Here is a 25397-nt window from a genome sequence, read left to right as displayed (position 1 = left end):
AAGTGGAGCTCTCGTAACCAGCTTCATGTGGCCATCTTAAAGACATTAAACATGTTTCACTAAGCAGAGCTCCTATAACCAGCTTAATGCAGCCATCTTAAAGACATTAAACATGTTTCACTAAGCAGAGCTCCTATAACCAGCTTAATGCAGCCATCTTAAAGACATTAAACATGTTTCCCTAAGTGGAGCTCTCGTAACCAGCTTCATGTGGCCATCTTAAAGACATTAAACATGTTTCACTAAGCAGAGCTCCTATAACCAGCTTAATGCAGCCATCTTAAAGACATTAAACATGTTTCCCTAAGTGGAGCTCCTATAACCAGCTTAATGCAGCCATCTTAAAGACATTAAACATGTTTCCTTCCCATGTACCCTGACTGTAGGAATCACAGCAAGTAGTTTTGCAATCTTCTGGTGGCCCAGAAAGCTCAGAGGTTCTTGCATTGGCAGAGGTAGTGATAAAGTGTGTAAATTCAAGCTAAGATATTCAGGTTAAACGTGAGTAAATAGTTTGGCACAGTTTTGTAACATCCTAAAATGTGTTGGGGATTGTAGCTTTAATTTCAATCCATTCCTAAAACTACAATCAATACATGGCAGCAGCTATGGTCAATGAGGCAAACGATACGTCACCATCAGAATGAGCTTGTGACCCCATCCCATGAGATTCCCTCAGTCACGCTAGAGAGGTCCTGAGGGATGGAGAGTGAGGGATGGAGCGAGAGAGAGGGATGGAGGGAGGGAGGGAGGGAGAGGGATGGATATGTGGCCTCACAAACACGGCGACGGAGAAACTGGGCCAGCAAATAGCAGCATTTACTTGGTCAGGCAAACTAGCACAGAAGAGTGAACCAGAGAGACGCAACCAGCCTATACTCTCTCAACACATTGTTGTGCATAATTGTCTAGTATTATTGGACATGAACTATATATATCATTAATCATTTTAGGTGTCATTATTTTGTACTGTACATTTGCAAAACTAACCTATTATTGTTTTGTTTTTGTTTTGCTGAAAATAAACGACAGCAGCTGGGTCAGTGGGCGGAGCCTCTGGGGAGGCGTGGCAGCAGCAGAGCGAGCGCCTGAGGGCGGAGCTTGAGTCCGAGCGGCACCACCAGGCGGGGCAGGTGTCGGCCTTCGAGGGGGAGCGGCGCAGCTGGGAGGAGGAGAAGGAGAAAGTAATTCGCTACCAGAAGCAGCTGCAGCAGAACTACGTGCAGATGTACCGCCGCAACCGACAGCTAGAGGGCGCCCTGCGCGACCTCAGTATGGAGCTGGAGGCCCGCGAGCTGGATGACGATGAGGGCAGCGGGAACGAGATCAACTTTGATGACGTCACGGCGACAGAGATCTGAACGCTGCCCAATCGCTTTAACACTGCTGAATCGCTTTAACCCTTAAACACTTTTTCGGCTAGGTTTAATCTCTTTACTCTATTCCCCTCACAAACACACACACACACACACACACACACACACACACACAAACACCCTCTCAGTTTCTCTCACTCACTCACCATCCCCCACCCACAGTGTGCTGGTTCTGTGTTGTTGGCCAGCAGGGTCTTACTGCTATGGGGTATAACATAAGTCCTGCAGACAGATTAGTATCTGAATCCAAAGGCGAGGCAAAGAGTGTGTGTGCGTGTGTCTGTGCGTGCGTGTGTGTGTGCGTTTGCCTGAAACAAGTGCTGCAGGACCTAGTCCTTGTTTGTCCCGATAGCTACAACCCTCTGCACTTAATACAGTTTGGACAAGTTTCATGGTCCTAGACCCACCAGGTTTAGGACTACGCTCACATACTTTACAGTTTTTCAAAGACAGCAGAACTTAGTCTAGGACTAGGCCTAGTGGTGTTTCAAAGGTTTCACATCCTTATGCACATAGCCATTAGTGTGTCTCACACGCACAACTGCACACTTTTTTCCACACAGATAAATGCACAGTGACCACTGAGGATTTGTTCTGCTTTAATGAAGGGCTTCCTGATAAGTGAGAGAGATGCCTATGTCAGTGTATTACCGAGTAAAGTTTACTCAGTAAACCATTCTGCTCAGTCTACCTGCGTTCAGTGCGGTTGTGATGAATATTAGCTTACCACGAAGAGCACATTGCCTTGCAAACAATGAGGGCTCTCTTATACTCGAGTCGGCTGATGTGGACGTGAATAACACAATGCCGTGTCCCTAGGATTTAGACATAAGATAATGCGAAACGTCTTCAGTTTAAGTTTTAGACGTCAGTCTATTAGGTAAACTTTCATTAGTATTTCACCATCACCACAGCAGAATTGGTTGAACTGCTTAATTGCAGGATTTTTTTTTTTCCCCAACTTCGAAGAGAAATATCGTCCTCTTGAACACACGTTCTGCATGTGTAATTGTTAATTTCTCACTTTGGGAAAAAGGGTTCTCCTAAAGGATTAAGTGGGAATTAGATGTCCTGTCATCCTAAGTTAGTTTGTTTTCGACCCCAAAGCGACCAAGACCGTTTCAGATCTCAGACGACTGTTGGAGGAGTAGCATCTCACGGCTATCTCGCCCTTTCGCTAATGACAATGAGAATGTGTATATTTACACCTTATGACAAAGTAAATATATAAATAAATGTTTATGAAGATATGCTAGATTTCTTAAATGAAAATTGTATATAGAGATAGGGTAGTCACTGTGAATAGACCAAGGCATTGTCACAGCTACTGTTCTAAGGATCTGTTGTTTTTTATTTGTTTGTTTTTTTAATTAAATTTTTTTTTTGCAAGTGAATGTGATTCATGGCTTTATATTATAATTTTTTTATTCACAGTATTTGTACGAAGTCATTATAATGTATATTTTTCATGTTGTAAATTTCTTCTACCAACCAAATTTTTTGTTTTAATAAAAAAAAAACATGGCATAAATACAGCAGACTGCAGTTATTATTTTAATGAACTGTAATATGTGCAGAAAATAATGTATTTTTTTTCTTTCTCCCTCTCTCCGTCTCTTTCTCTCAACTTTGACCTGTTTGAAGAGAATCAATGGCATTCGGCTAGTAGTTGCTAACTGCATTTAATGGTTACTGCATGTATTAAAGAAGACAGCGGTTGTCTGTGTGTTCTTGTAACTCTTTCATTAGTATTGGTTTAGAACAGTCCTCAGAATAGTTCTCCATCTTTTTCTGAGTCACAGTAAAGCCATCGTCCTGTTCACGTCACACTGATGGACAGTAAAAACAACTAGTCCGTGTTGACACTGCGCTCGTCTTGACTTCAGTGTGAGGCACGGCTGACGGAGAAAGGCCTCTGCTCTCTCCAGCCGTCTCCAGCCATTTCCCTTTGTCAGGTCTTCAGCATGCAGCATGTGGTGTGTCGTGAGGCTCTCGTTCAGCAGTCTCAGCCTAAACCCCCAAAAGCTCTGCGTGGGCTCTTACTGTGCTGCACCATCTTTGACACACGCACGTCAACAAAGATGCTGCACCATCTTTGACACACGCACGTCAACAAAGACGTCAAGGCCATCTTCATAATCACCGCCTTCAAGACGTTGTTTGAAAAATACTTTTTTTTCTCTCCACTCCCTCACTTTTCCTAGAGATTCAACGTGCCGTTCTCAAGGCAGTGCTTCTCTCCTCCGAGCCTTTCTCCGTTTCGCCTCGGCTGCCGTGGTCCCCAGTTGTCTGTGACCTGGTCTGTCCCGGGTGGAGGGCTCAGCATGTGGTGTGTGTGACCTGGTCTGTCCTGGGTGGAGGGCCCAGCAGGTGGTGTGTCCCTGCCCAGGCTGCAGGTCAGGGGGCTTTGGGGACTTTGACCACCAGCTCCATAGGGTCCTTGGCCTTGTGGCTGAAGGCCTGCCGGATGATGTCCACCGCTTGTAGATGGGTCACGCCCTTCAGAGTCACGCCGTCCACCGACACCAGCTCATAACCAGCCTGGGAGAGCAGGACAGGGTTAGGTTAATAAGATGAGAGAGGGTAAGATAAATATAAATATACATACACACACACACACACCTGCCTGCCTGAGAGAGGAGGAGAGGGTTAGAAAAGGACACACACACACACACATACACACACAGTAACGGTTGACTCCTTTGGTGCTCATGATTCACACTCCTTATCCTGACTAATCCCTCAGATGTGCAGGGCTCATCAGGTCTGAGACATGCACACTTACACAAACAGACATAATCACACATACAAAAATAGATATTCACACAGACAGATCACACACACATAGAAACTGCTAATTGCACACAGACATATAAAAATAGATATTCAGAAATGCATAGACACACACACACACAGATGCACATATACAAACTGGTAAAAGCACACAAACAAGCATGATCACAGACATACACAAATATTCACCCTTGCATACAAACACAAACACACACACACACACACATACACACACAGTGGCCTTGCCACTATTTGTCCTGTCTCTTTGTGAGACCCTCGGACTTCACTGGATCTTTGTTATGTTATTTAACGTCGGCTTGTCCTAGATTCAGCAGTCAGGAATATCCTGGAGTAATTACCGCCTCCCCTCACTGTGAGCCTTCAGTAACTGCCTCGTGTCAGAACATAACATCAGTCACTCGGCCGCTCACCAACTCCCACAAAGGTGGGCTGGACACGGCTCTCTCTCGAAAAATGGCCGCTGTGTCCTTTAATAACTTTGAACGCAGAGTGGGCTGAAGACAGATGGTCACTTTTATGGACTTAGCAGCGTTTCCTGCTCGCGAAAAAATAACAAAAGCCGACAAAGCCTTCAATAACTACCAGACGATAACTGCCACTGACGGTCACTTTTATGGGCTGAAATAGCCAGAGTTACTGGATCCTTCAATTACACTCATAAAGGTTGACTGGACATTGATGGTCAGTTTGAAAGAGTCCTCCCTGAGTCAGGTAAGTGTGTGTAGCAAGGGTGAAGTTTGTTATGGTTATGGTTAGGCTGGCCAGCACCTGGGCTGTGCTCCATGTCAAGTGTGCTGGTGTGGTCAGGTGAGGACTCCAGCTTTAAGGTTGGTTGATGGAATGTGGCCTGAGACGGAGGGAAGGGGTGTGTGAGGGTGGTGTGTGTGTGTGTGATGAATTCATTCGGTATAGAGGAGGACAGGGTCAAGTGTCAAATGAGCACACAGCAGGATGGTGAATTCAGGCAGCCGTCTCAACGCTGTCAATGTTTTCTTTTCTACCTTAAAACGCTTCACCAGCGCTTCTCATTAAAAATGACATTACATGTGAACAAAGCCAAACACAGTGAACAATGTGGAGGCCCAGGTGGGTGGGGGCATGGGCAGGGAAGTGTTAACTCCGTACTAACGAAAGGTCCAACGAGCACAGAACCAACCACGCTCTCAATGCTGCTCTTTGGAGCAAACGCTGCCAATGTTTTTTTTTTTCTACCTAAAAACGCCTCACTAGCGCATTCGATTAAAAATGACATTACATGTGCCAAACACAATAAACAATGTGTAGGCCCAGAAGGATGGAGGGGGAAGGTGGGTGGAGACCCAGGTGGGCAGAAGGGGCCGGGGTTCATGAAGCGTTAACTCAGTACAGCACTCGAGCACAGAACCAACCACGCTTGGTTTCATTAAGTTATTTTCAAACACTTGACCTTCAACAAGTTATTCAACCTACGGGCTGATTAAAAATGGCATTCCTGATGCAACTCTATGGAAAATGGTTGTGTTGTCTCTGTCACGTCACATTCCTGACGCGCACTACAGAGCAGGTCCTCTAATGAGAAAGAGAGGGGAACGTAAGAGGAGTTATTTAGTAGTAGGTGTGTGTGTGTGTGTGTGTGTGATGAGAAAGAGAGGGAGCCATGTTAATGAAGGGTAGGTTTGCGTGCGTGTGTGTTTGGGTGTGTGTGTGTGCCTGTGAGTGTGTCTGTGTGTGTGTGTGTGTGTGTCTGTGAGTGTGTGTGTGTGTGTGTGTGTGTATGTGCATGCGTGTGTGTGTGTGTGTGCACGTGTGTGCGTGTTTGCATGTGTGTGTGTGCGCTTACCCTGAGGACTTCACTGGTGGAGGCTGCTCCTCCTGGGAAAATCTTCTCGATCTTCACCACTGGTTGCACCTTGGACTCGACCCCTCCAGAGACACTGATCCCTACACCACACACACACACACATACACACACACAAACACCACCCGGACACACACACACACACACACACACACACACACACACACACACACACACACACACACACACACACACACACACACACACACACACACACACAAACACCACCCAGACACACAACACACACAACACACACAATTTTTTTTCAAGCACTGGTATTTTCTTTAGTAATTGCAAATCTATTTTAAAATATAAATATATGGTACATGGCTCTAATTGAAATGCATCAGAATTTGAGAAGTCAACATGTAAAGATATTTATTTGATACTCAATTACTGAGGATACTGAAGCATACTTTAGGAGATACTGACATGCGCATAACTTAAATCTTACTCTTTGATGAACTAGTATACAACCCTCTGATTTTTTTTTAGGAAGCCACTGCTACAAATGTTAAACTTTAGACTTGGCTGACATCTTTTGGTTCTTCAGGGGTACTGCAACTACCCCAACTTCCAATCAAAATGTCAGATATGTGCCCTGATATGTGTGGTTCTGACACACACGACTTTGAACACAGCCAAACATCAATCCATACATCAAACATCTTATTTCATATGAGATAATGTATCTGTGCTGTTCTGTTTATCTCAATAAACTACTGTCAAGTTGTGGGATTTCTAATGATGAAAAGATGTGTCCTCACCTAAGGACTGTTTGGTCTTGGAGATGTAGACTGTGGTGAACTTGTAGTCCTTTTCATGCCCTGCGCCATTCTGACCCCGTCTCTGCTGCCCGTTCAGCTGCCTCTCTGCCACCTGAACCACAGGGGGCTCCGTTGAGTCTGAGCCCGCCTGAGTCCCGAACACCTCTAAGAGTGGCGGCCTCTTGTACCTCGACGGGCCCCCCACAGTAAACACCGGCTCCTCCTCCTCCTCCCTCTCCTCTTTAATCTTATCCTTTTTCCCGGTCCTGAAAGGCAACCTCCCCCTCTCTGTGTTGGTACGACCCTTCTCCCAATCAAAATGAATGGGGGGGACTGAACCATTCTCCAGCAGGCGGGGGGTGGTACTCTCGGCCAGCAGCCAGTTGGGGAGGGCAGGCCTGGCTTGACTGCGTACAGTGGGGGCCACTGCGTAGTGGGAGTCCACAGGGATGTCCAAGAGGGGGGTAAAAGCTTTGGTGGTCAGGGGGTGGTCCAGGGAATCCGGCGTCTGAGAGAGTCTCATCCTGTCCAGCTCTTCCAGCAGCTGGTTTTCCCTCTCCACATCGTCTGCACTCTGCAGCTCAAAGCCACCATGGAAATCTGGAGGTGGGGGGTCAGGAGACATGATAGTAAAACCTCTCAAAATGGCTTCATGCACTGCTATACATTTGGAGGAGTTTCCCGGAAATTAATATGCAGATATTTTGGCAGGATAGGTGAATAAATTGAAGTTAGTTCGGATAGAGTTGTCCATTATGTGAAAAAGAGGTAGTTCAGATAGAAGTGTCCAGTATGTGAATAAGAGTAAACGTGTGTATAAACTGAAGTTAGTTCAGATAGAAGTGTCTTGTATGTGAATAAGAGTAAACGTGTGAATAAACTGAAGTTAGTTCAGAGAGAAGTGTCCGGTATGTGAATAAGTGTCAACGTGTCTTGGTGCAGGATAAGCACTCTGACCTGGAACAGGAGTGATGAGGTGGCGACGTGGTGTCCGACCGCACTGAGGGGAGCGCAGAGGAGGGGAGCGCACTATAGAGGGAGGAGGGGGAGGAGGGGAGGAGAGGATAATGAGAGGAGAGGAGAGGGAGGATAATGAGAGGAGAGGAGAGGGAGGATAATGAGAGGAGAGGAGAGGTAGGATAATGAGAGGAGAGGAGAGGGAGGATAATGAGAGGAGAGGAGAGGGAGGACAGGAGAAGAGAGGGAGGAAAAGGAGAGGAGAGAGGATGAGAGGGAAGAGAAGGAGAGAGGGGGGAGATGAGAGGAGAAGGAAGACAAGGAGAGGAGAGAAGAGGAGGGGAAAGACAAGGAGAGGAGAGGGGCAGTTTGTCTCACATTTTGAGAATATGCAACGGATATATATCTAAAAAAGCTGAATAATTTGTAATTAAAAAAATATATCTTCAGTCCAGTATTTAGGGCAGTGAAAATATGGCTCCTCTAAAGGATGTATGGTCCCTCGTCTACTCACATGAGCGGGACTTAAGAATCTCATAGGCCTCCTGCTCGAAGTGATCCACCAGACTGTTGAACAGCTCAAGATCAGTCACGGGGATCAGCAGCCTGAGACGCCCATGCAAAACAACCACACAAACGCAGTCACTGGCTAAATGCATCTGAATAAAAATCTCCTCAGCGTCCTTAACATGGCAGGCAAGGCAAGTTTATTTATAAGTAACATTTCATACACAGAGGAAATTCCAAGTATAACAGTTACAGATATGTTACAGATATGATTTTTTGTGATTCTAATTAAATTCGATTACATTTTTATAGCGCCATTATATATTCTGATCTCTTCTGACAGAGTCAAGTACCCTCCTCCTCAATGACATCGTATCTAGCTGAGGGATCTTCCTGTACGTTGGCTGGGGGGGTGTATTTCATGACCTTTGACCCCCTAACACATTAACTCAGCACTCACCTGACCTCCCGCAGTAAGAGCAGCTTCTCCGGACGGTCCAGGATGGCCAGCAGATGGCGCACTAAGTTCTCCACAATACCATCTGTCAAATACTGCAGAGAAAAACAAACAAGCAAATACATTCATATGAACGAGCAAATACTAAATATACAGTAGTGGCATACTCTATTTGAAATAAATCTGAAAATGTAACATAGACTTTCTTAAATTTCATTAATATTTTAAATTTCTGGTTTCCAAATGACAGCCATAAAGTGTTCTTGCAGGACATGTGCGTGATGGTATAAAGAAATAATTTTCTTCTCTGTTTGGGCCCAGTCTCTTGCCGTACTCACCCTCCCACAGAGAGTCATGATGGCGGCCACCTCGTCCTCTCCGAGTAACCTCCATGACATGTCCTCCACCGCCGCCAACGCCGCCAGAGCCTCAGCATCAGGGACGCGACGACCTGGTTTATCCTTGCCTTTACACACAGGTACAGAGTCAGAAACACACACAAACACACACACACACACACAGGTACAGAGTCATAAACACAAACATACACACACACACACACAGGTACAGTCATAAACACACACAGTCACACACACAGACACATACACTACATGTAAACAAACAACTCCTACATAAAAAGCTCTGGCAGTAGGAGCTTTTCTTTAGCATCTGTCCCATATCCCTCCAGATATGCTCTGCTCTTACCTGTGGGTGACTTGGAGCGCCCCCTAGTGGTGTCTCTCCGGCGTATGCCGCCGAACAGCCGGTTGACAAAGGTTTTGGAGCGCTGGAGGGGGCTGCTGCTCTCCTCCGGTCCCGACTCCCTCTCCCTCTCCTGCTTCTTCTTCTTCTGCTGCTTCTGCGTGTCCTCTGGGGGGGGGGACAGCACAGGCTATTCAACACAGTTGAGTACCTGAACCAAGTTCACACTGACTCCTATTCAACACAGTTGAGTACCTGAACCAAGTTCACACTGACTCCTATTCAACACAGTTGAGTACCTGAACCAAGTTCACACTGACTCCTATTCAACACAGTGGAGTACCTGAACCAAGTTCACACTGACTCCTATTCAACACAGTGGAGTACCTGAACCAAGTTCACACTGACTCCTATTCAACACAGTGGAGTACCTGAACCAAGTTCACACTGACTCCTATTCAACACAGTTGAGTACCTGAACCAAGTTCACACTGACTCCTATTCAACACAGTGGAGTACCTAAACCTAGTTCACACTGACTCCTATTCAACACAGTGGAGTACTTAACCAATTTCACACTGACTGCTGTTCAACACAGTGGAGTACCTGAACCAAGTTCACACTGACCGACTGCTGTTTAACACAGTGGGAGCACCTAAACCTAGTTCACACTGACTCCTATTCAACACAGTGGAGTACCTAAACCAATTTCACACTGACTGCTGTTCAACACAGTGGAGTACCTGAACCAAGTTCACACTGACCGACTGCTGTTTAACACAGTGGGAGCACCTAAACCAAGTTCACACTGACTCCTCGGGACGCGAAATCGTGTTGCTCTCATTGGGATAGAATGGAAGCGACTTGTCGCCTGCTGTCGCCTGCTGAGGAAAAAGTCGTCTCTGCTGCTTGCTGAAAGTTGGGGATTTTTTTACTCTATGCAAATGAAGGCGACTTGCTGCCTGCTGAGAGCCAACCAGTTTGGCGTGTGTGTGATTTGAAAGTCAATGTAGCTCATAGGGGCACCGCGGGAGTAATAAAAAATATCGAAACAAGGTGGCGGAGTCTCGTGACTCAGTTACCGGGACATATTTTATGTGTATAAAGGTTATCTACACGTCTTTTAAATGTGTAATCGACTTGGTTTGTTGTTTATATGCTACACGAATGCTGTGAGGTCAAACAGAATATTGTAGGTCTTAAATTAAGCTCTCAACTATTAGTTAGCTTGCCGCTGATACTTTGACCGAAAACCCATTGAAACACATTGTAGCTAGCTAGCTAGCTGCTAAATAAGTTACATACAACGTTTCCGTGATTGAACTGTCTGATATATATGGATTAGATAGAATAAATACACAAATTATAAATTATAGTAATCAGCGCAACATCTTAACTGAAATCTGAAATATTACTGTTAGCTTGCCGCAAAAACTTTAACCGAAAACCCATTGTAGCACATAGTGGCTAGCTAGCCTGCTGCTTATAAGTTTCATATACTTGAACATTGCTACAGCCAAACTGAATTTTCTGACCACGCCCCCCAGGCGACTTGTCGCATAGCGATTAAACGCAAGACATATGTACCGTGGGCACCCAGCGTGACTCCTATTCAACACAGTGGAGTACCTAAACCAAGTTCACACTGACTGACTGCTGAGTACCTAGCTAGTTCCACTACACTCCTCTGTCAGAAGGAGGTCAGAAGCAAAGCACAGTCCAGCCCAGCACAGCCCAGCTCAGCAGGGATTGTTTAACACAAATGCACATTCTTATTATTCACGTGGACTGCTAGCTACCTAGGTAAATTCACTTACATTTATTTGTAAGACTCCAGAATGGCCAGTAGCCAGTCATACCAGTTTCATCAGGTTATGAATACATGGCACTGAATATCCCCCCCCCCCCCCCCCCCACACAGTTTCATGAGTCCCCTCACCATACAGGTTTCACACACACACACCCACACACACACACACCCACACCCACACACACACACACACACACACACACACACACACACACACACACACACACATTTCCATTGGATAAGAGCCAGTCTCTCAAACACACACACACCCGCTTCCTGCCAACTCCTCACCTGTCACGGTCATGTGACTCTGCGTGCGTCTGATTGGAGGGCTGGGTCGACTGAGGGCCATCAGGAGGGAGTTCTTCCTGGACTCGCCCCCCCGGCCTCCCCCTCCAATCAACGTGTCCTGTAGGAGCTCCAAGGCCCCCCGGGAGCGGCTGCTGGACCCCCCTGCGGCGTCGGTCTGCATGGATGCTTCCACCATCTCCCCTGCTGGCGCCAGCAGCATCTGGGAGAGACCACTGAGGGAGCTCAGGGGGGTGCCGGAGGAGAGCGAGGAGGCCGTGGACATCGAGTCGGAGCCCTGGGGGGACGACTGGGGTGCTGAAGGGGGGGGGGGATAGAAATGAGGAATACTCAGATGCACATACACACAGACAGAGAATGCTTGAACAAACATGCCAACAACTACCAAGTAAAGTACAGCCAACACAATGTATGTTCTTATTATAGGTATTTTTTATAAAGCTCAGCAACTATAGTTAAAGCTACAAACACAAACACAAAGTGTGTGTGTGTGTGTGTGTGTGTGTGTGTCCAATAAAATGATGTTTACACTGTTTGAGCCAACTGTACTCTGCCACCATCTCCTTATAGGCCGGATATCTCCCAGTTTCCTGTCAAACACAAACAGGCGCACACAAACACAAACACACACACACAAGCAGAGGGTTAGAATACAACACACCTTTTTTCTCTCCAAGATATCCTTCCTAACAAGCTCAGACTGGCTTATGTTACCTCTTTGTAGTGATAAATAATTTCTGAATCACAGAGTGCTGCACTGGGCTACTTTAGTGAGATCCCTTTGGACAGGGATTCAGAACATGACAAAGGCAGATGAAGAAATATAAATGCACTCTATTTAATGTCTCAAAGTCTTGCCTGGAGGTAGGGAGTCGTGTTATGGTAGATGGTAAGAACGATTGCTGTGATTCAATTTTATTTTCACTCGGAAACACCCTGGACTTAAACACAGGTCACAGGAAGAGAGAGAGTAGAGGAGGGGAGAGGAGACAAGGAGAGAGGAGAAGAGTGGAGAGGAGATGGAGGAGGGAGGAGAAGAGAGGGGAAAAGAGAAGGAGACAGGAGAGGAGGGGAGAGAGAAGGGGACAGGAGGATAGAGGAGGGAAGAGGACTGGAGAGGAGAGGAAAAGAAAAGCCTAGAGGTCAGGGTGGTGTGTGGGGGCAGGGAAGAGTGAGGGGGCAGAGAGGTGTGTGGGTGAAGGAGGTGAGTGGGGGCAGGAGGTGTGTGACGGCAGGAGGTGAGTGGGGACAGGAGGTGTGTGGGTAGGGAGGTGTGTGGGTAGGGAGGTGTGTGAGGGCAGGAGGTGAGGGGGGGCAGGAGGTATGTGGGTAGGGAGGTGTGTGGGTAGGGAGGTGTGTGAGGGGAGGAGGTGAGTGGGGGCAGGAGGTGTGTGGGTAGGGAGGTGTGTGGGTAGGGAGGTGTGTGAGGGCAGGAGGTGTGTGGGTGTAGGAGGTGTGTGGGTAGGGAGGTGTGTGAGGGCAGGAGGTGTGTGGGTGTAGGAGGTGTGTGGGTGTAGGAGGTGTGTGGGTAGGGAGGTGTGTGAGGGCAGGAGGTGTGTGGGGGCAGGAGGTGTGTGAGGGCAGGAGGTGTGTGGGTGTAGGAGGTGTGTGGGTGTAGGAGGTGTGTGGGTAGGGAGGTGTGTGAGGGCAGGAGGTGTGTGGGGGCAGGAGGTGTGTGAGGGCAGGAGGTGTGTGGGTAGGGAGGTGTGTGAGGGCAGGAGGTGTGTGGGGGCAGGAGGTGTGTGGGTAGGGAGGTGTGTGGGTGAAGGAGGTGTGTGGGTGTAGGAGGTGAGTGGGTAGGGAGGTGTGTGGGTGAAGGAGGTGTGTGAGGGCAGGAGGTGAGTGGGTGTAGGAGGTGTGTGGGTAGGGAGGTGTGTGAGGGCAGGAGGTGAGTGGGGGCAGGAGGTGTGTGGGGGCAGGAGGTGTGTGAGGGCAGGAGGTGAGTGGGGGCAGGAGGTGTGTGGGTGTAGGAGGTGTGTGGGTAGGGAGGTGAGTGGGGGCAGGAGGTGAGTGGGGGCAGGAGGAGTGTTTGGCCCCGAGCTCCACACCTGATCTCCGGAGCATCGTTGTGAATAATGCACGAGGTCATTCCTCAGCATGGGAAACTAGAGAGGCAGAGCGCGAGCGCACTGAGTGCCGTTACGCACCGCAATGCATCGCAACGCACAGAGAGATGAGGACACAGCTTGCCAGCTGTCACAAAACTCCTCTCAGGTGAAGGTGTGTGTATGTCTGTGTGTGCTTGTGTGTGTGTGTGTGTGTGTGTGTGTGTGTGTGAGAGTGTGTGTGTGTGTGTGTGTGAGAGTGTGAGTATATGTGCGTGTATAAAAGTGTGTGTGTGTGTGTGTGTGTCAGGCAGTGTGTGAGACAGGCATTGTGTGTGTATATGTGCGTGTGTATGTGTGTGACAGGCAGTGTGTGTGTGTGTGTGTGTGTGTGTGTGTGTGTGTTTGTATGTGTGTGACAGGCAGTGTGTGTGTGTGTGTGTGTGTGTTTGTATGTGTGTGACAGGCAGTGTGTGTGTGTGTGTGTGTGTGTGTGTGTGTGTTTGTATGTGTGTGACAGGCAGTGTGTGTGTGTATATGTGCGTGTATAAAACTGTGTGTGTGTGTGCCTGTGTAAGTGTAGGTGTAAGTCGAAATGTAGTGCATGTGTGTTGCATGGAACAAAGATGAAATGGAACTGCTCAAGAGTTCCAAAAGAATGAGAGAATGAAAAGAGAGAGAGAGGGAGAGTGAGTGAGAGAGAGAGAGAGGAGTGAGTGAGTTTGAGAGAATGAGAGAGAGGGAGAGAGATTGTGTTAACTGGAGACTGACAGATGCTTGGCAGCTATGTGTTCATTAAGCCCTTTATCTCTAGTCATCTTCTCTTCTCCTCTCCTCTACTCTCTTCCTCCTCCTGTTTGAGACGGGGTTTCCCCTTCTACACATCCGTGCTCCATCCTCTCCTATCAATCATGTCATTAAGGGCAGAATGGGCACTCACTGGTGAGCATGGTGTGTGTGTGTGTGTGTGTGCGTGTTTACCTTGATGGTGAGCATGGTGTGTGTGTGTGTGTGTGTGTGTGTGTGTGTGTTTACCTTGATGGTGAGCATGATGTGTGTGTGGCTCTTGAGCACTTCTACGGCCTGGCTGTGGCTGATGTCCTGGAAGCTGACACCGTTGGCTGCCAGGATCTGATCCCCCATCTTAATGCCATTCTGCTCCGCCAAACCACCAGGGTCAAGCCTGCGCAGGAAACGCATCACAGGGGGCAAAGGTCAACACACAGATCAACCAGTGTCTTTCCTTTGTATCTCTAGAACTTTAAAGTGTCAGGTCTTGCGTAACAACCCATTACATGCTGACTTCAAGATACAAGGACTTTCCGTTACGTTAAATGACTGCACTACTTGTGGAATGATATGAAAGATGTGAATTAGAAGCACCAAACCTGATGCCCATATTGGTCATACATTTTTACGCAGCGGGCATTATACAGAAATTAAGTGACATGCAAATGTTTGGTTGGCCCATTCAACTTTTTTCATTTTTTTGTCTGTTGTATTATTTCAATTCCACACTTTGGACCGCTCAAAACAGAGTATGTGGATCACTGTACTACAACTTAGTTATCCCGACAATTAATCAATCATATTCAATCTTATATAGCGCTTCTCTAAGTACTTGAAGTCCCTTTACAGAGTCCAGTAGTCATTCAGACACAGTCATACCGGTGGTGGTAAGTTACATCAGTAGCCACAGCTGCCCTGGGGCAGACTAACAGAAGCGAGGCAACCAATCAGCGACTAGGGCCCCTCCGTCCACCACCAACATTCATTCATATTCATGTCTTTATGATGGTGGTGGGGAAAACCGGAGTACCCGGAGTAAACCCACACAGGCACGGGAGAACATGCAAACTCCACACAGAAAGGCCCTGGAACGACCGGGATTCAAACCCAGGGCCTTCTTGCTGTGAGGCAACAGTAATTGTAACAAGTTCTTTGTTGATACCTTTCAATACTGAGTACTGATATAAGTTCTTACAAATTTGCTGAGAATGTCTACAAATACAAATCTATCAGCAAAGTATTGGCCCGTTACCTGGTACTGGTATCAGTATCGGTGCATCCGTACATACGGGACAAGATATCCAAACCCAAACCACACACACGGCCTTTCTGTCTCTCCTACTTTGAGATGTAGATGCCAAGGCCGAACTCCTTCCCTCCGCGGATGTTGAATCCGAGGCAGCTGTCGTCAGAGGTGGTGTAGAGGTGCACTATCCTGCGCAGGGCGCTGTCACTGCTGGACTCAGAGGGAGTCGCTCCCACCTCCTCTACCACCATGCGGCGGTGGATCAGATCCACCCTGTTCAACACATATGAACACACACACACACACACACACATCGGGTGCACACACAACACATATGAACACACACACACACGCACGCGCACACAAAACACATATGAACACACATAACACATATGAACACACAAACACAGAGACAGACACACACACACACACACACACACACACACACACACACACACACACAAACACACACAAAGACGGGAGCACACACACATACATACAGACACATACACACACACACAAACAGAGTTATACACCCACATACACACACAAATACAAAAAGCCACATGAATATATATATATATACAGGCACCTAGTTACACAAACAGTCAAATGTGATGCCGTTTGAAGGCTCTGCCCGCACCATGTGGTCTTCTCCTTAGAGTAGCGGATGCCGGGCACCTTCCCCACACGCCGCACCACCATACGGAGCCGCTGGTTCCCCGTGAGGACCTTCACCGCACTGCCCATCGTGATGTTCTCCAGGCTCACGCCATTCACCTCCACCAGCTTATCCCCCACATGCAGCCCCGCATGCACTAGAGAGAGAGAGAAAGAGGGGAGAGAGAGAGAAAGAGGGGGGTAGGAGTGAGTGAGAGAGAGAGAAAGGGGGAGAGAGAAAGAGAGAGAGAGAAAGAGAGAGTGAGATGGGGGAGAGAGATAGAGAGAGAGAGGGGGGGGGATAGGGTGGGGAGAGAGAGAGAGAGATGCTGAGATGATCACAGTAACCCAAGTTACACTGCAATGCAAAGAAACCTATTTGGAACATTGGACAGGAGAAACTAAAAGCCAAAGTAGATTAGATTGTTATCTGGCCCTGACCAGAGAGTGGAATCGGCAGAATATCTCTCTACGGTCAGAGAGAGACCCTAACCAAGTACAGGCTAAGGGACCACAAAACGCACAACTTTTAAAACTATGACTTTCCATCACACAGTCATTAGACATCCCTCCTGTACATCAGAGGTAATTTACATCAAATTTACACCCCACCTGCAGAGCTGTGGTCCTCCACCTTGCTGACGAAGATGCTGAGGCCGTGTTCCGAGCCGCCCCTCACGCTGAAGCCCAGCCGGCCATCAGTGCTCTTATCCACCGTTATGGTGTGGATGTCCTCGCTCTCCGAACCGCCTAACGCCACACCACCACAGGGAGTTAAAGTACAGTATCACAACCACCGCTTAACACCACACCACCCCACAGGAGAAATAGTACAGTACCACAACCACCGCTTAACACCAAACCACAGGAAGTTATAATACAGTATCACAATCACCACAGTGAGTAATAATACAGTATCACATAAATGTGATATATTTATGTCACACAAATGTTCATCATAGACAATTGAATCCCCCTGAGAATGAAGAAAGCCACATAAAACACCCTTCCTCAGAGAGTTCCGAGTTCTGATTAGAACCTGAGGGTTTCTTCATAGCAGACACGGCACAGCCTTTTTCTCCAAGACTGTCACCAAACAAACCACTTAGGTTTCCTGTAACCTCAGTTATGCATGGACAGTAAATATTTTAATACGATATTGTGATATGATAGTGCCTGTTTCACACTGTCAGGGAGAAACTAGTGCAAGTTCACATACCTGTAGTGAACTAGACTAGACTAGACCAGACAAAGGGTAGTGAACTAGACTAGAGAAAGGGTAGTTTGGGCCAATCACTGGTGGCCTTTCTTACCCTCCTCGGGGGTGTTGATCAAAATGACACGGCCCATGGGGGAGGCCGAGCGATCGCCACGGCGACTCCGCAGCTGTTGCTGCTGCTTGCGCACCACTGTGGGCGGGGCTGCGTGTACCCCCTGGGAGGAGGTTGCGGGCTTCCGAGGGGCGGAGCCAGAAGAGTGCGCCATGGCGCTGAAGTGTGCCCGCTGATGTCACCGCTGCTCGTCCATTCCACTCTGCAGGCGGGGAGAGAGGGGGGGGGGGGGGGGGGGGGGGGGGTTGAAAGGCTTGCATCTCTGTTTAAATCACCTGCTACTTACGTATATCACTGTTTATTGAATGATTTTATTCATGTTACTTATTTTATATAAACTATTGTGTTCGTGTACATATTGTGTTTGTATACATATTTGTGTTACATGTTACACATTATTTACATAGATTCTGTATATGGACATAACAAAAGTTCAGAAATGATTGAAGTAAAGTATAAGGCTTTTATATTGAAATAATAGAGATTTGTCAAAAATAATGAAAGGGCTTTACTGTAAACTGTCACACATTGCAGATTTTCAATTTGAACAATACTCTTGATCAGTTTGCGGTTATTCATGGACTACTTATTTAGGTAGCGTACCAAAATCCTCCCAAAGAGTAATGGAGATGTCAGCGAGGCAATGGAGCCACAATCATCATCCTTCTCCTCCTCATCATCACAGCAGCTCAAGATCACATGAGCCTCCCTCTAAGCCTGTGAGTCATGGCTTGGCTCCCGTCTGTCTCACTGCACACCATGAGCCAGAAACAAAAACAAAAGTAAAACTTGGAAGTAAGCTAAAGGAACAGGTTGTCCTGTGAAAGTACTTTAATTTGTAGTCAAGAGATATCATCTATTTTTCATTGTGCTGCTGATGTAAATAGCAAGCAACAGAGAGTATCTTTACCCTGGTTGATTTGTTGTCCTGCATACGAAATAGACTGTTCAAGTCCACTCGTCCTGTCCCACATAGAAACAGTCACATGGATTTCGCCGGGGCCCTTTATTGTACTTATATGCCCTATGCACTTATATGTACTTTATATGCCCTGCTTGCGTGAGGACGGACGGTGGCGTCACTGTCGGGCGCCGAATTCCCCCGCAGCCGTCAGCACCTCGGACAGCGCAAGAACGTGACAACCAACAGCAGTATCGCCACGCACCTGTTGCATAAGAAAGCCACAGTAGACTACTGCAGCATAAACTACCTTTGATAAACGTTGCCTGCCTGTTTGTTACGTGGAAAAGTAGCCAATGAAATATAAACGTCATTTGAAAACGTTCGGTACTGTAAATACTGTGCCATTCTTCCAGACAGGAGCACATGGTGACCAAATACATCGGACTCAAAACAAACACCGTTTAGGGAGGAATACCGTTTAGGTGGGATAGAAAGGAACTTCGAACTCCACACCTCAACAGAAATAGTCTAAATACGCTGTGTCGTTACCACAAATTAGTATGCAGGCTAAGTTACAGTACCGTAACGTGTAGGCTGCATAATCATTAGAGCTAAAACAATAAATACAGACAACTAAACAGCCAAAGAGATGTGGGCAAGTATCCTTCACACACAGGTTATGCATTTTGTTCATTACCTATGTTGACTCTAAAATACTAGCCAAAACCTTACCTGTATCTCAGTTGAGCCGAATAACCTCTCATTAACATCGACGTAAGTGAAGTGCACTCATTACATAGGGTAATTCCTGCCCCCTGGCAACGGATTGGTTTTCTTGAACACACTTATGAGCCGGGGCGCGCCTCTCATTGGCTACTGGAGACGCCAGTCTTACAGAAAATGCCTATGCAGGCATTTCTCAAGGGTTCTAATTCCTGGAAGGATCCCACCGCATCTGTGATGACATTCTACCTAAGAACCATTGTAATTGTACTACTATAACTAGCCTTCAGTTTAAGGTGGTGAACACAGTTGCAAAACACACCATGAGCTTGATAACATCGTCTCAATTGTATCCACCTAATCAATTCCTTTCGGTTCAGTTCTGTGTATATTAATTAAATTCACTTTCAGAAAAAACGAACCTCTAAACTCTAACTTACTTCGAAGTCTGTTACCATCCAGTAGTAGTATTTTATGGCAATCATGAGCTGGCCCGTCAACCACAAACCACACATTAAAGCTGAGGAGCTCCCCCTACTGGAACATAGTGGTCACTGACAAAGAGCCACAGGTTTCATGTCCTGACAGTGAATAGCTCTGTGCCTGTTTGGGCGTAGAACAGTGGCAGACCAGAGATGGATCATCAGCGTCAGATTCTTCACCCAGTCAGATTAAATACTTTGCACTCAAATACAGAAGAAGTCAACAAAAAACTGAATAGTGGGATGACATTACTTTCTAAAAAAAATGTTTCAAAGTTCTCTTAATGTATATTAACCCATACTGTTTGTTCGTTTCATTTTATTTACCCTGGTTTAGTTCATCCTTTTTTTTATAAGTGTGATTGATCAAGCACACTTCAGATCTTAATGATTTATAATCTATTCCTACTCCGCCCATATGGCACCATTTCTCCTCCTGTGGCTTTTGAGAGATCAACACTGCTTGAACTCGTCCATCCAGCTTGCTTTAAAAAAGGGTCAAAATATGTTTCTAAAAATGTGTTCTTTTAGACTGCTTTGGTAACACTGTTCACTGCCCTGGCATGCCTATAAAGCACATTACATTGAAATTGCAAACAGAGCATGCAGCCTCAGCCTGTGGCAGTATGTGATAGGCCACTGTTGTGCTTTGTTATCCCAAACAAGGTCTTTGGCTCTTTGCAGCCTTAGACATTACCGTTTCATATTTCATAGCTCTTTACTTAATTATTTGCTCTTTTATAAACAGGATGTTCACGAGGGGGGAGCATGTGGCCTGGATGTAATCCAAGCAGTAAGGAGACAAAAGTTAAGTTGCAGCCACTGGACATAAGATGGATGACTCATTTTAAATGAGAAAAAAAAAAACACTTTGTGACTACAAAGTGACTATTTTGTTTTTAAAAATCAAACAAGATAATCAACCTGACTTTAGAAATGCCAGTAGTAACAGTAGATCACTGCTCAGTGTCATGGCATGGTACACCTGAAGAGTAGTGACAAAGACAATTCCTTTTCTTTTCACTGATTCAGTGGTGGGGGTTAGTGACAAACCTGGGTAAATTAACTCAGAGTAAGTGGTAAAACCTCCTAAAAGATGAGCCCTGTGGTACTGAGAAGCCACTTGCTTGAGCAGTGATAAGGTTTCAAAGACACATCCGCTCAAAAAGTCACCAGACACAAAACAAATAGTTGTGTCAGTTATTTATTGTCAGCAATACACTTTCCTCTGTTCTGTCTGGCTGTACTGCATTAACTTGAGCAAGTGAGAGTGTGAAAACATCAAGACTGCTTGGTCAAAAAGATTTTAGAAACAGTCCATCATAGGCACTACCCCACAACCCCTCATCAGCTGTACAGCACAGCCAACCTCCAGCCCTTCTTAGGATATTAAGCAACCAGGCAAGTCCACATTGCCCAAGGAGAAAAATTCCCCAGGGGAGATTTGCTGAGGTTTCTCAACCGCAGACATTCTCTCAAGGTTCAAGTGAATAATCCCTCTGGTCAATGTGGAAGCCCTGGTCTGTGCTAGTTCTCCGGCCCAGGCACAGGCTCCTTGTTGATTTCACGTACTGCGTTGGCCACATGGCGGATATTGACCATGTCCCCAAACTCCAGCTCTCTGTGCTCAAGGAGGATTCCCTAAGAAAAGGGTCAAAGGGTTTGCCATAATAATAATAAACCTTTATTTATATAGCACCTTTCATGCAAAATAATGCAGCTCAAATAAATTACATGCACATAAAAATAGACATCAAAGAAACATAAAAACTCAGATAAAGTACAAAAAAACAACAACAAATAAATAAATAAAAAATTATGATAATGACAATTATTAAAATCATCAATCAAAAATTACTGGATAAAAAGTTCAAAGTTTGATTTATTTGCATTGTTTATGGCTCTCTTATCTGTGTCTAAGAGGGAGAGAAAGACTGAGAAAGTGTGTGCATCAGGGCAGGTCTGAGAAGGGGATGTTGAGGGTGAGGGAGAGCCAATCAAATTAAGGCTAATTTATGGATGAAATATCACATGGACTTACTTGACTCCCTGGTCCAATGACAAACACTCCGCCCATGACAAAACCCTCTCCGTACACGTTTCCCCCCAGGAAACCGTTCTTAAAAGCCCGATAACCGTTCTTCCAAACGCCAGTCCGGAGGAACCCAGACAGACCCATTTTACGTTCCCGAGGCCCAAAGAACCGCCGCTGGAAAGAGAAACAAGGTCAGTAGTTCAATCCCTAGTTCAGGCCCTGCAGGGATAGTTACCGCTGGGGCTACAGCCACCTCTGAGGCTAACGTTCACTGCATAATCTGAGGTCAAAGGTCGGGATCCTGGTTCCAGGGTATGTATGTGGTTGGAATGGGCAGGGAGGGCTTTATTAAAATGAGCACACAAACAACTTACACATTTGTGTTCATCTCCACATTTTGCGGAGTAAGGATTTAACAGCATGACCCCTTTCTAATGGTGCAGCCAGGTGTATCTCTACTAACATGATGACCATAACACTCATATCTAAGACGATAAAGTTTATGATTTTAGTTATTTCTTCTGACAAACCTAAAAAAAAAATATCTTGCAGCTGTTTAAGTGGGACACCATCAAGAGCCCTGACTCTCTCCAGGAAACATAGCCACTGTGTGAAAACACATGACTTGGCTTTATTAAGAGACAAACCATGGCATTGACAAGAGCCGCTTGGCCTCTGTGAATGTTATGAACAGCAGAGTTTTAGAGGCTAAGATGGCACCTTCTCGTCTAAGTAGATCTCGCCGTTGAAGTAGGGTTGGAATTTCTGCACCTCCTTTCCAACGTTCTCCTTCACCACGGCAACCAGAGGGATGCCCAACTCATCCAGCTGGGGCTTCAGAGAGGACAACACAGAGGCCTCCTGCACATAGACACACACACAGTTCACACACACACACACACACACACACACACACACCAGGGTTTTTCCTGGGTCAAAATGGCTCTTCGGTGCACCCCAAAAAAAATTGCGCGCTGCGCGCGCACAGTCTGTCTTGTCTATCACCGTATTAGCAGACATCAAAGTCTTTTTTTTCCCCTTTTCTTACATTTCATAAATAATGGAGGATATGCTTGAGGTTATCATTTTGCTTCCACTTTAAATCAAAATCGACAATAGGCTAATACATTGACAATAGTCCAAGCCCCATGGTGCTATCATGTATGGTTCAAAGATTATCAAGGTTTACCTCATATATATATGCAAACTACTGAAATCTATATCAATAGAATCTAGGACTAACCAGTGGTCAGAAATGGAGCGCCATAAATATTGAAACCGCCGACTGATGAAGTCAGGTTGCATACGCAGGTTGAGTAATTAAGTGATTGGCAGCTGGCCGCTCTGTCCATTCGCGCACCTCACAGTTGCATAGAGATCAGACTTATCAACTCGATTACTATTGATGAAAACAGAACGAGGGCTTGGCTGTAGCCTACTTGAAACATAGGCTACTATTCAGAACATATTCGCTGACATGCATTGCATACGTGATGATATGCTTACAAATCTGCTTAAAACAACTAGTGAAGGTGTTTTAGAATAATATTTATGCCATACAATAAGTGACGTTATGTTAACACCACTTATTAATGTTATAGTAAACACTATTAACACCCAAGCTATTAAAAAGGTGACAAACAGTTATAAACCTTGATAGATAGAAAAATCTTTAATCAATCAATTTTAAATATTTCAGTAGCGGTGGGTGTCTAGATTACGACAAGTAACTTGTTTGGATTTCAACTGAAACATGTTTTCGGTTTTATCCCGTTGTGTAGTAGACCAACACGCAAAATGAGCTGATACACGAGGTATTGTGTATCAAGATCCAATCGTGATTTAAGCCTACCTGTGGTACGTGTCAAGAGATTAGCCAAACATTACCGATATGACCAAGTATGATCTCTACCAAAATCCGTAATCTCTCGTGAACATCTCCTCACTCGGTCGTCAGCTGTCGTCCCTGTGATAAGCGGGTAAACCTCAATTTAAAGAGGGATAGAGGTATCGGTGTCGGTTGAAAACTGTATGACCCTCACAAGTTCTCGTTGCGAAATCGAATTAGCTCAGTTCGTTCCATGACAGTTTGTACACACAGAAATAAATGGCTGTCTAGTAGCTACACTTAATAACGTTCAACAACTGTAATGTTGTGCACACATACAATTTAAATACCCCTTTTGGGCTGGAGCGTATATTGTTTAAAATCCGTTATCCTGATTGACACCGAAATCTATATTAAGTAACGTGTACCAGCGCGTAGGTGTTTATAGGTCGTGGGTGCTAATAGGATGTCTATGGTGCTAATAGGTCGGACAACATTTTTAACTAACATCTTCTCTAAACTGGCAACTTGGAGAAGCCTCTGTTCAATGATTGGCTGAGGGGGTGGGAGGCGGGATCTGCTGCTGCTGTCTTGAATTCAACGTGAGGGCTCAAAACACCGTTAAACTGAATTGGATGACAGTTTTTTTTTTTTTTTTTTAAATCGCAGACTCTTTTTTTTTTTATTTAGGCGCTCGGGATTTTTCATAGGCGCACGGGAAAACGGCTTAGGCGCGCGCCGAAATTTTCTCTATGCAGGAAAAACCCTGCACACACACACACAGTTCTAGATACTGATAACTGGACTTACTCATATCATGCATCATCAGACTTATTCACACCAGTTAGAGACAACATCTAAATCATATACAGCTAATTATAAGCTGATGACAAACATTCATATAGACTTGCTGCAAAAGTCCATATCAATTCAATAACACTGCTGGATCAGTCACACAATAACAAAAGTCCACTTAGCAGTCTTGAAATTTAACATCGGACAGTATAGTACTGTGTGCGCGTGTGTTCAGGCTGTTACCTCTCTGCACAAAAATCATCCAGGCCGTCTCACTGCCATAACCACAGCTCCAGACTTCTCCCAAAGAGTCTGCGCCTTCAGTGTTCGCTGCTCTGTGTGACACCATACAAACGGGAATATAAAAGGGCTTTATGTATCTACATGAAGAAACATCATTATTTAATCAAAACACTGAGTTTCATTGAAAGTAATCGCGTAGTACATCGGCCATTTCAGACTTAAAAACTGGGTTTCCATTTCTATTTTTTTTTTTTTTTTTTAAAGTTCTATACGTATACGTATACCTATATGTTTCTTTGAACGATACGAAGAAACAATTAAATAGGGGCGCCTTATTTTGTAAACAGACAAACCGGCTAACCTTCATCCAGCGTTTTGAGCTCGCTTTCTTCCAAGTAGCGCAGCGTGGCTTCGAGAGGCTGGGTAAGAAATATATCCGTAAAGGAACGTAGAAGATCAGCAATCACCGAGGCTACAGACACCACGGTCCGACTCACTAGTTCCATGCTGCCGGTGCAGTGTTCTCGATGGATGGAAGTCGTGCTGCCCAAATCACAAGATCAGCCGCTGCTCTTCACGAACCAACTCCCTCACGAGGTCTTAATCATTCACGGCGCTAATCGTTTATAGTTGTGCAACTTGTCCTACAACACGGCGTTGTTCAAGTATTACACAACCATTTATTTTCTTTAGGATTGTGTAGAAAAGTGGCACAAAGAAATATGTCCAAATGGGGGCATGGGTCGGTTACTAAATTTGGCTTTAGTGGGCTAGTCCTGA

At 45.8% G+C, this 25397-nt stretch overlaps 2 protein-coding genes and 1 pseudogene across 3 annotated transcripts in view; 1 reads left to right on the top strand and 2 right to left on the bottom strand.

The window, feature by feature from the left end:
* The window catches only part of LOC308362358 (leucine zipper putative tumor suppressor 2 homolog), a gene marked incomplete at its 3' end in the record, with an annotated part of 39955 nt that extends 38594 nt beyond the window's left edge, over positions 1–1361 (top strand). The window contains exon 6 of the mRNA XM_080834972.1: positions 1033–1361. Within this exon, the coding sequence (XP_080691098.1) occupies positions 1033–1361 (329 nt within the window). The remainder of the gene's footprint in view (positions 1–1032) is intronic.
* Positions 1362–3773: 2412 nt separating this feature from the next.
* LOC308361746 (PDZ domain-containing protein 7-like) lies at positions 3774–17761 on the bottom strand (the record flags this gene model as incomplete). The annotated part of the gene is made up of 15 exons (XM_080834182.1): positions 3774–3917; positions 6010–6110; positions 6795–7394; positions 7752–7823; positions 8266–8357; positions 8719–8810; positions 9054–9181; positions 9421–9585; positions 11519–11833; positions 12066–12126; positions 14617–14764; positions 15713–15889; positions 16260–16434; positions 16889–17026; positions 17590–17761. The coding sequence occupies 15 exons, from the start codon at positions 17759–17761 to the stop codon at positions 3774–3776; spliced, it is 2580 nt and encodes an 859-aa protein (XP_080690308.1).
* A 3482-nt stretch (positions 17762–21243) lies between these two features.
* On the bottom strand, positions 21244–25123 carry LOC308362821 (peroxiredoxin-like 2A; annotated as a pseudogene). Its single transcript, XR_013969103.1, has 5 exons — positions 24979–25123; positions 24618–24709; positions 22472–22612; positions 21758–21925; positions 21244–21357 (listed from the first exon to the last, which is right to left on the bottom strand). The product of XR_013969103.1 is annotated as a peroxiredoxin-like 2A (transcript).
* Positions 25124–25397: the final 274 nt, after the last annotated feature.

The sequence above is a fragment of the Sprattus sprattus genome (assembly GCF_963457725.1).
Source record: "Sprattus sprattus genome assembly, chromosome: 3".
In the NCBI taxonomy this organism is placed as follows: domain Eukaryota; kingdom Metazoa; phylum Chordata; class Actinopteri; order Clupeiformes; family Clupeidae; genus Sprattus; species Sprattus sprattus.
Note: the sequence above shows the minus strand (reverse complement) of the source record. Positions and strands in the feature narration are given on the sequence as shown.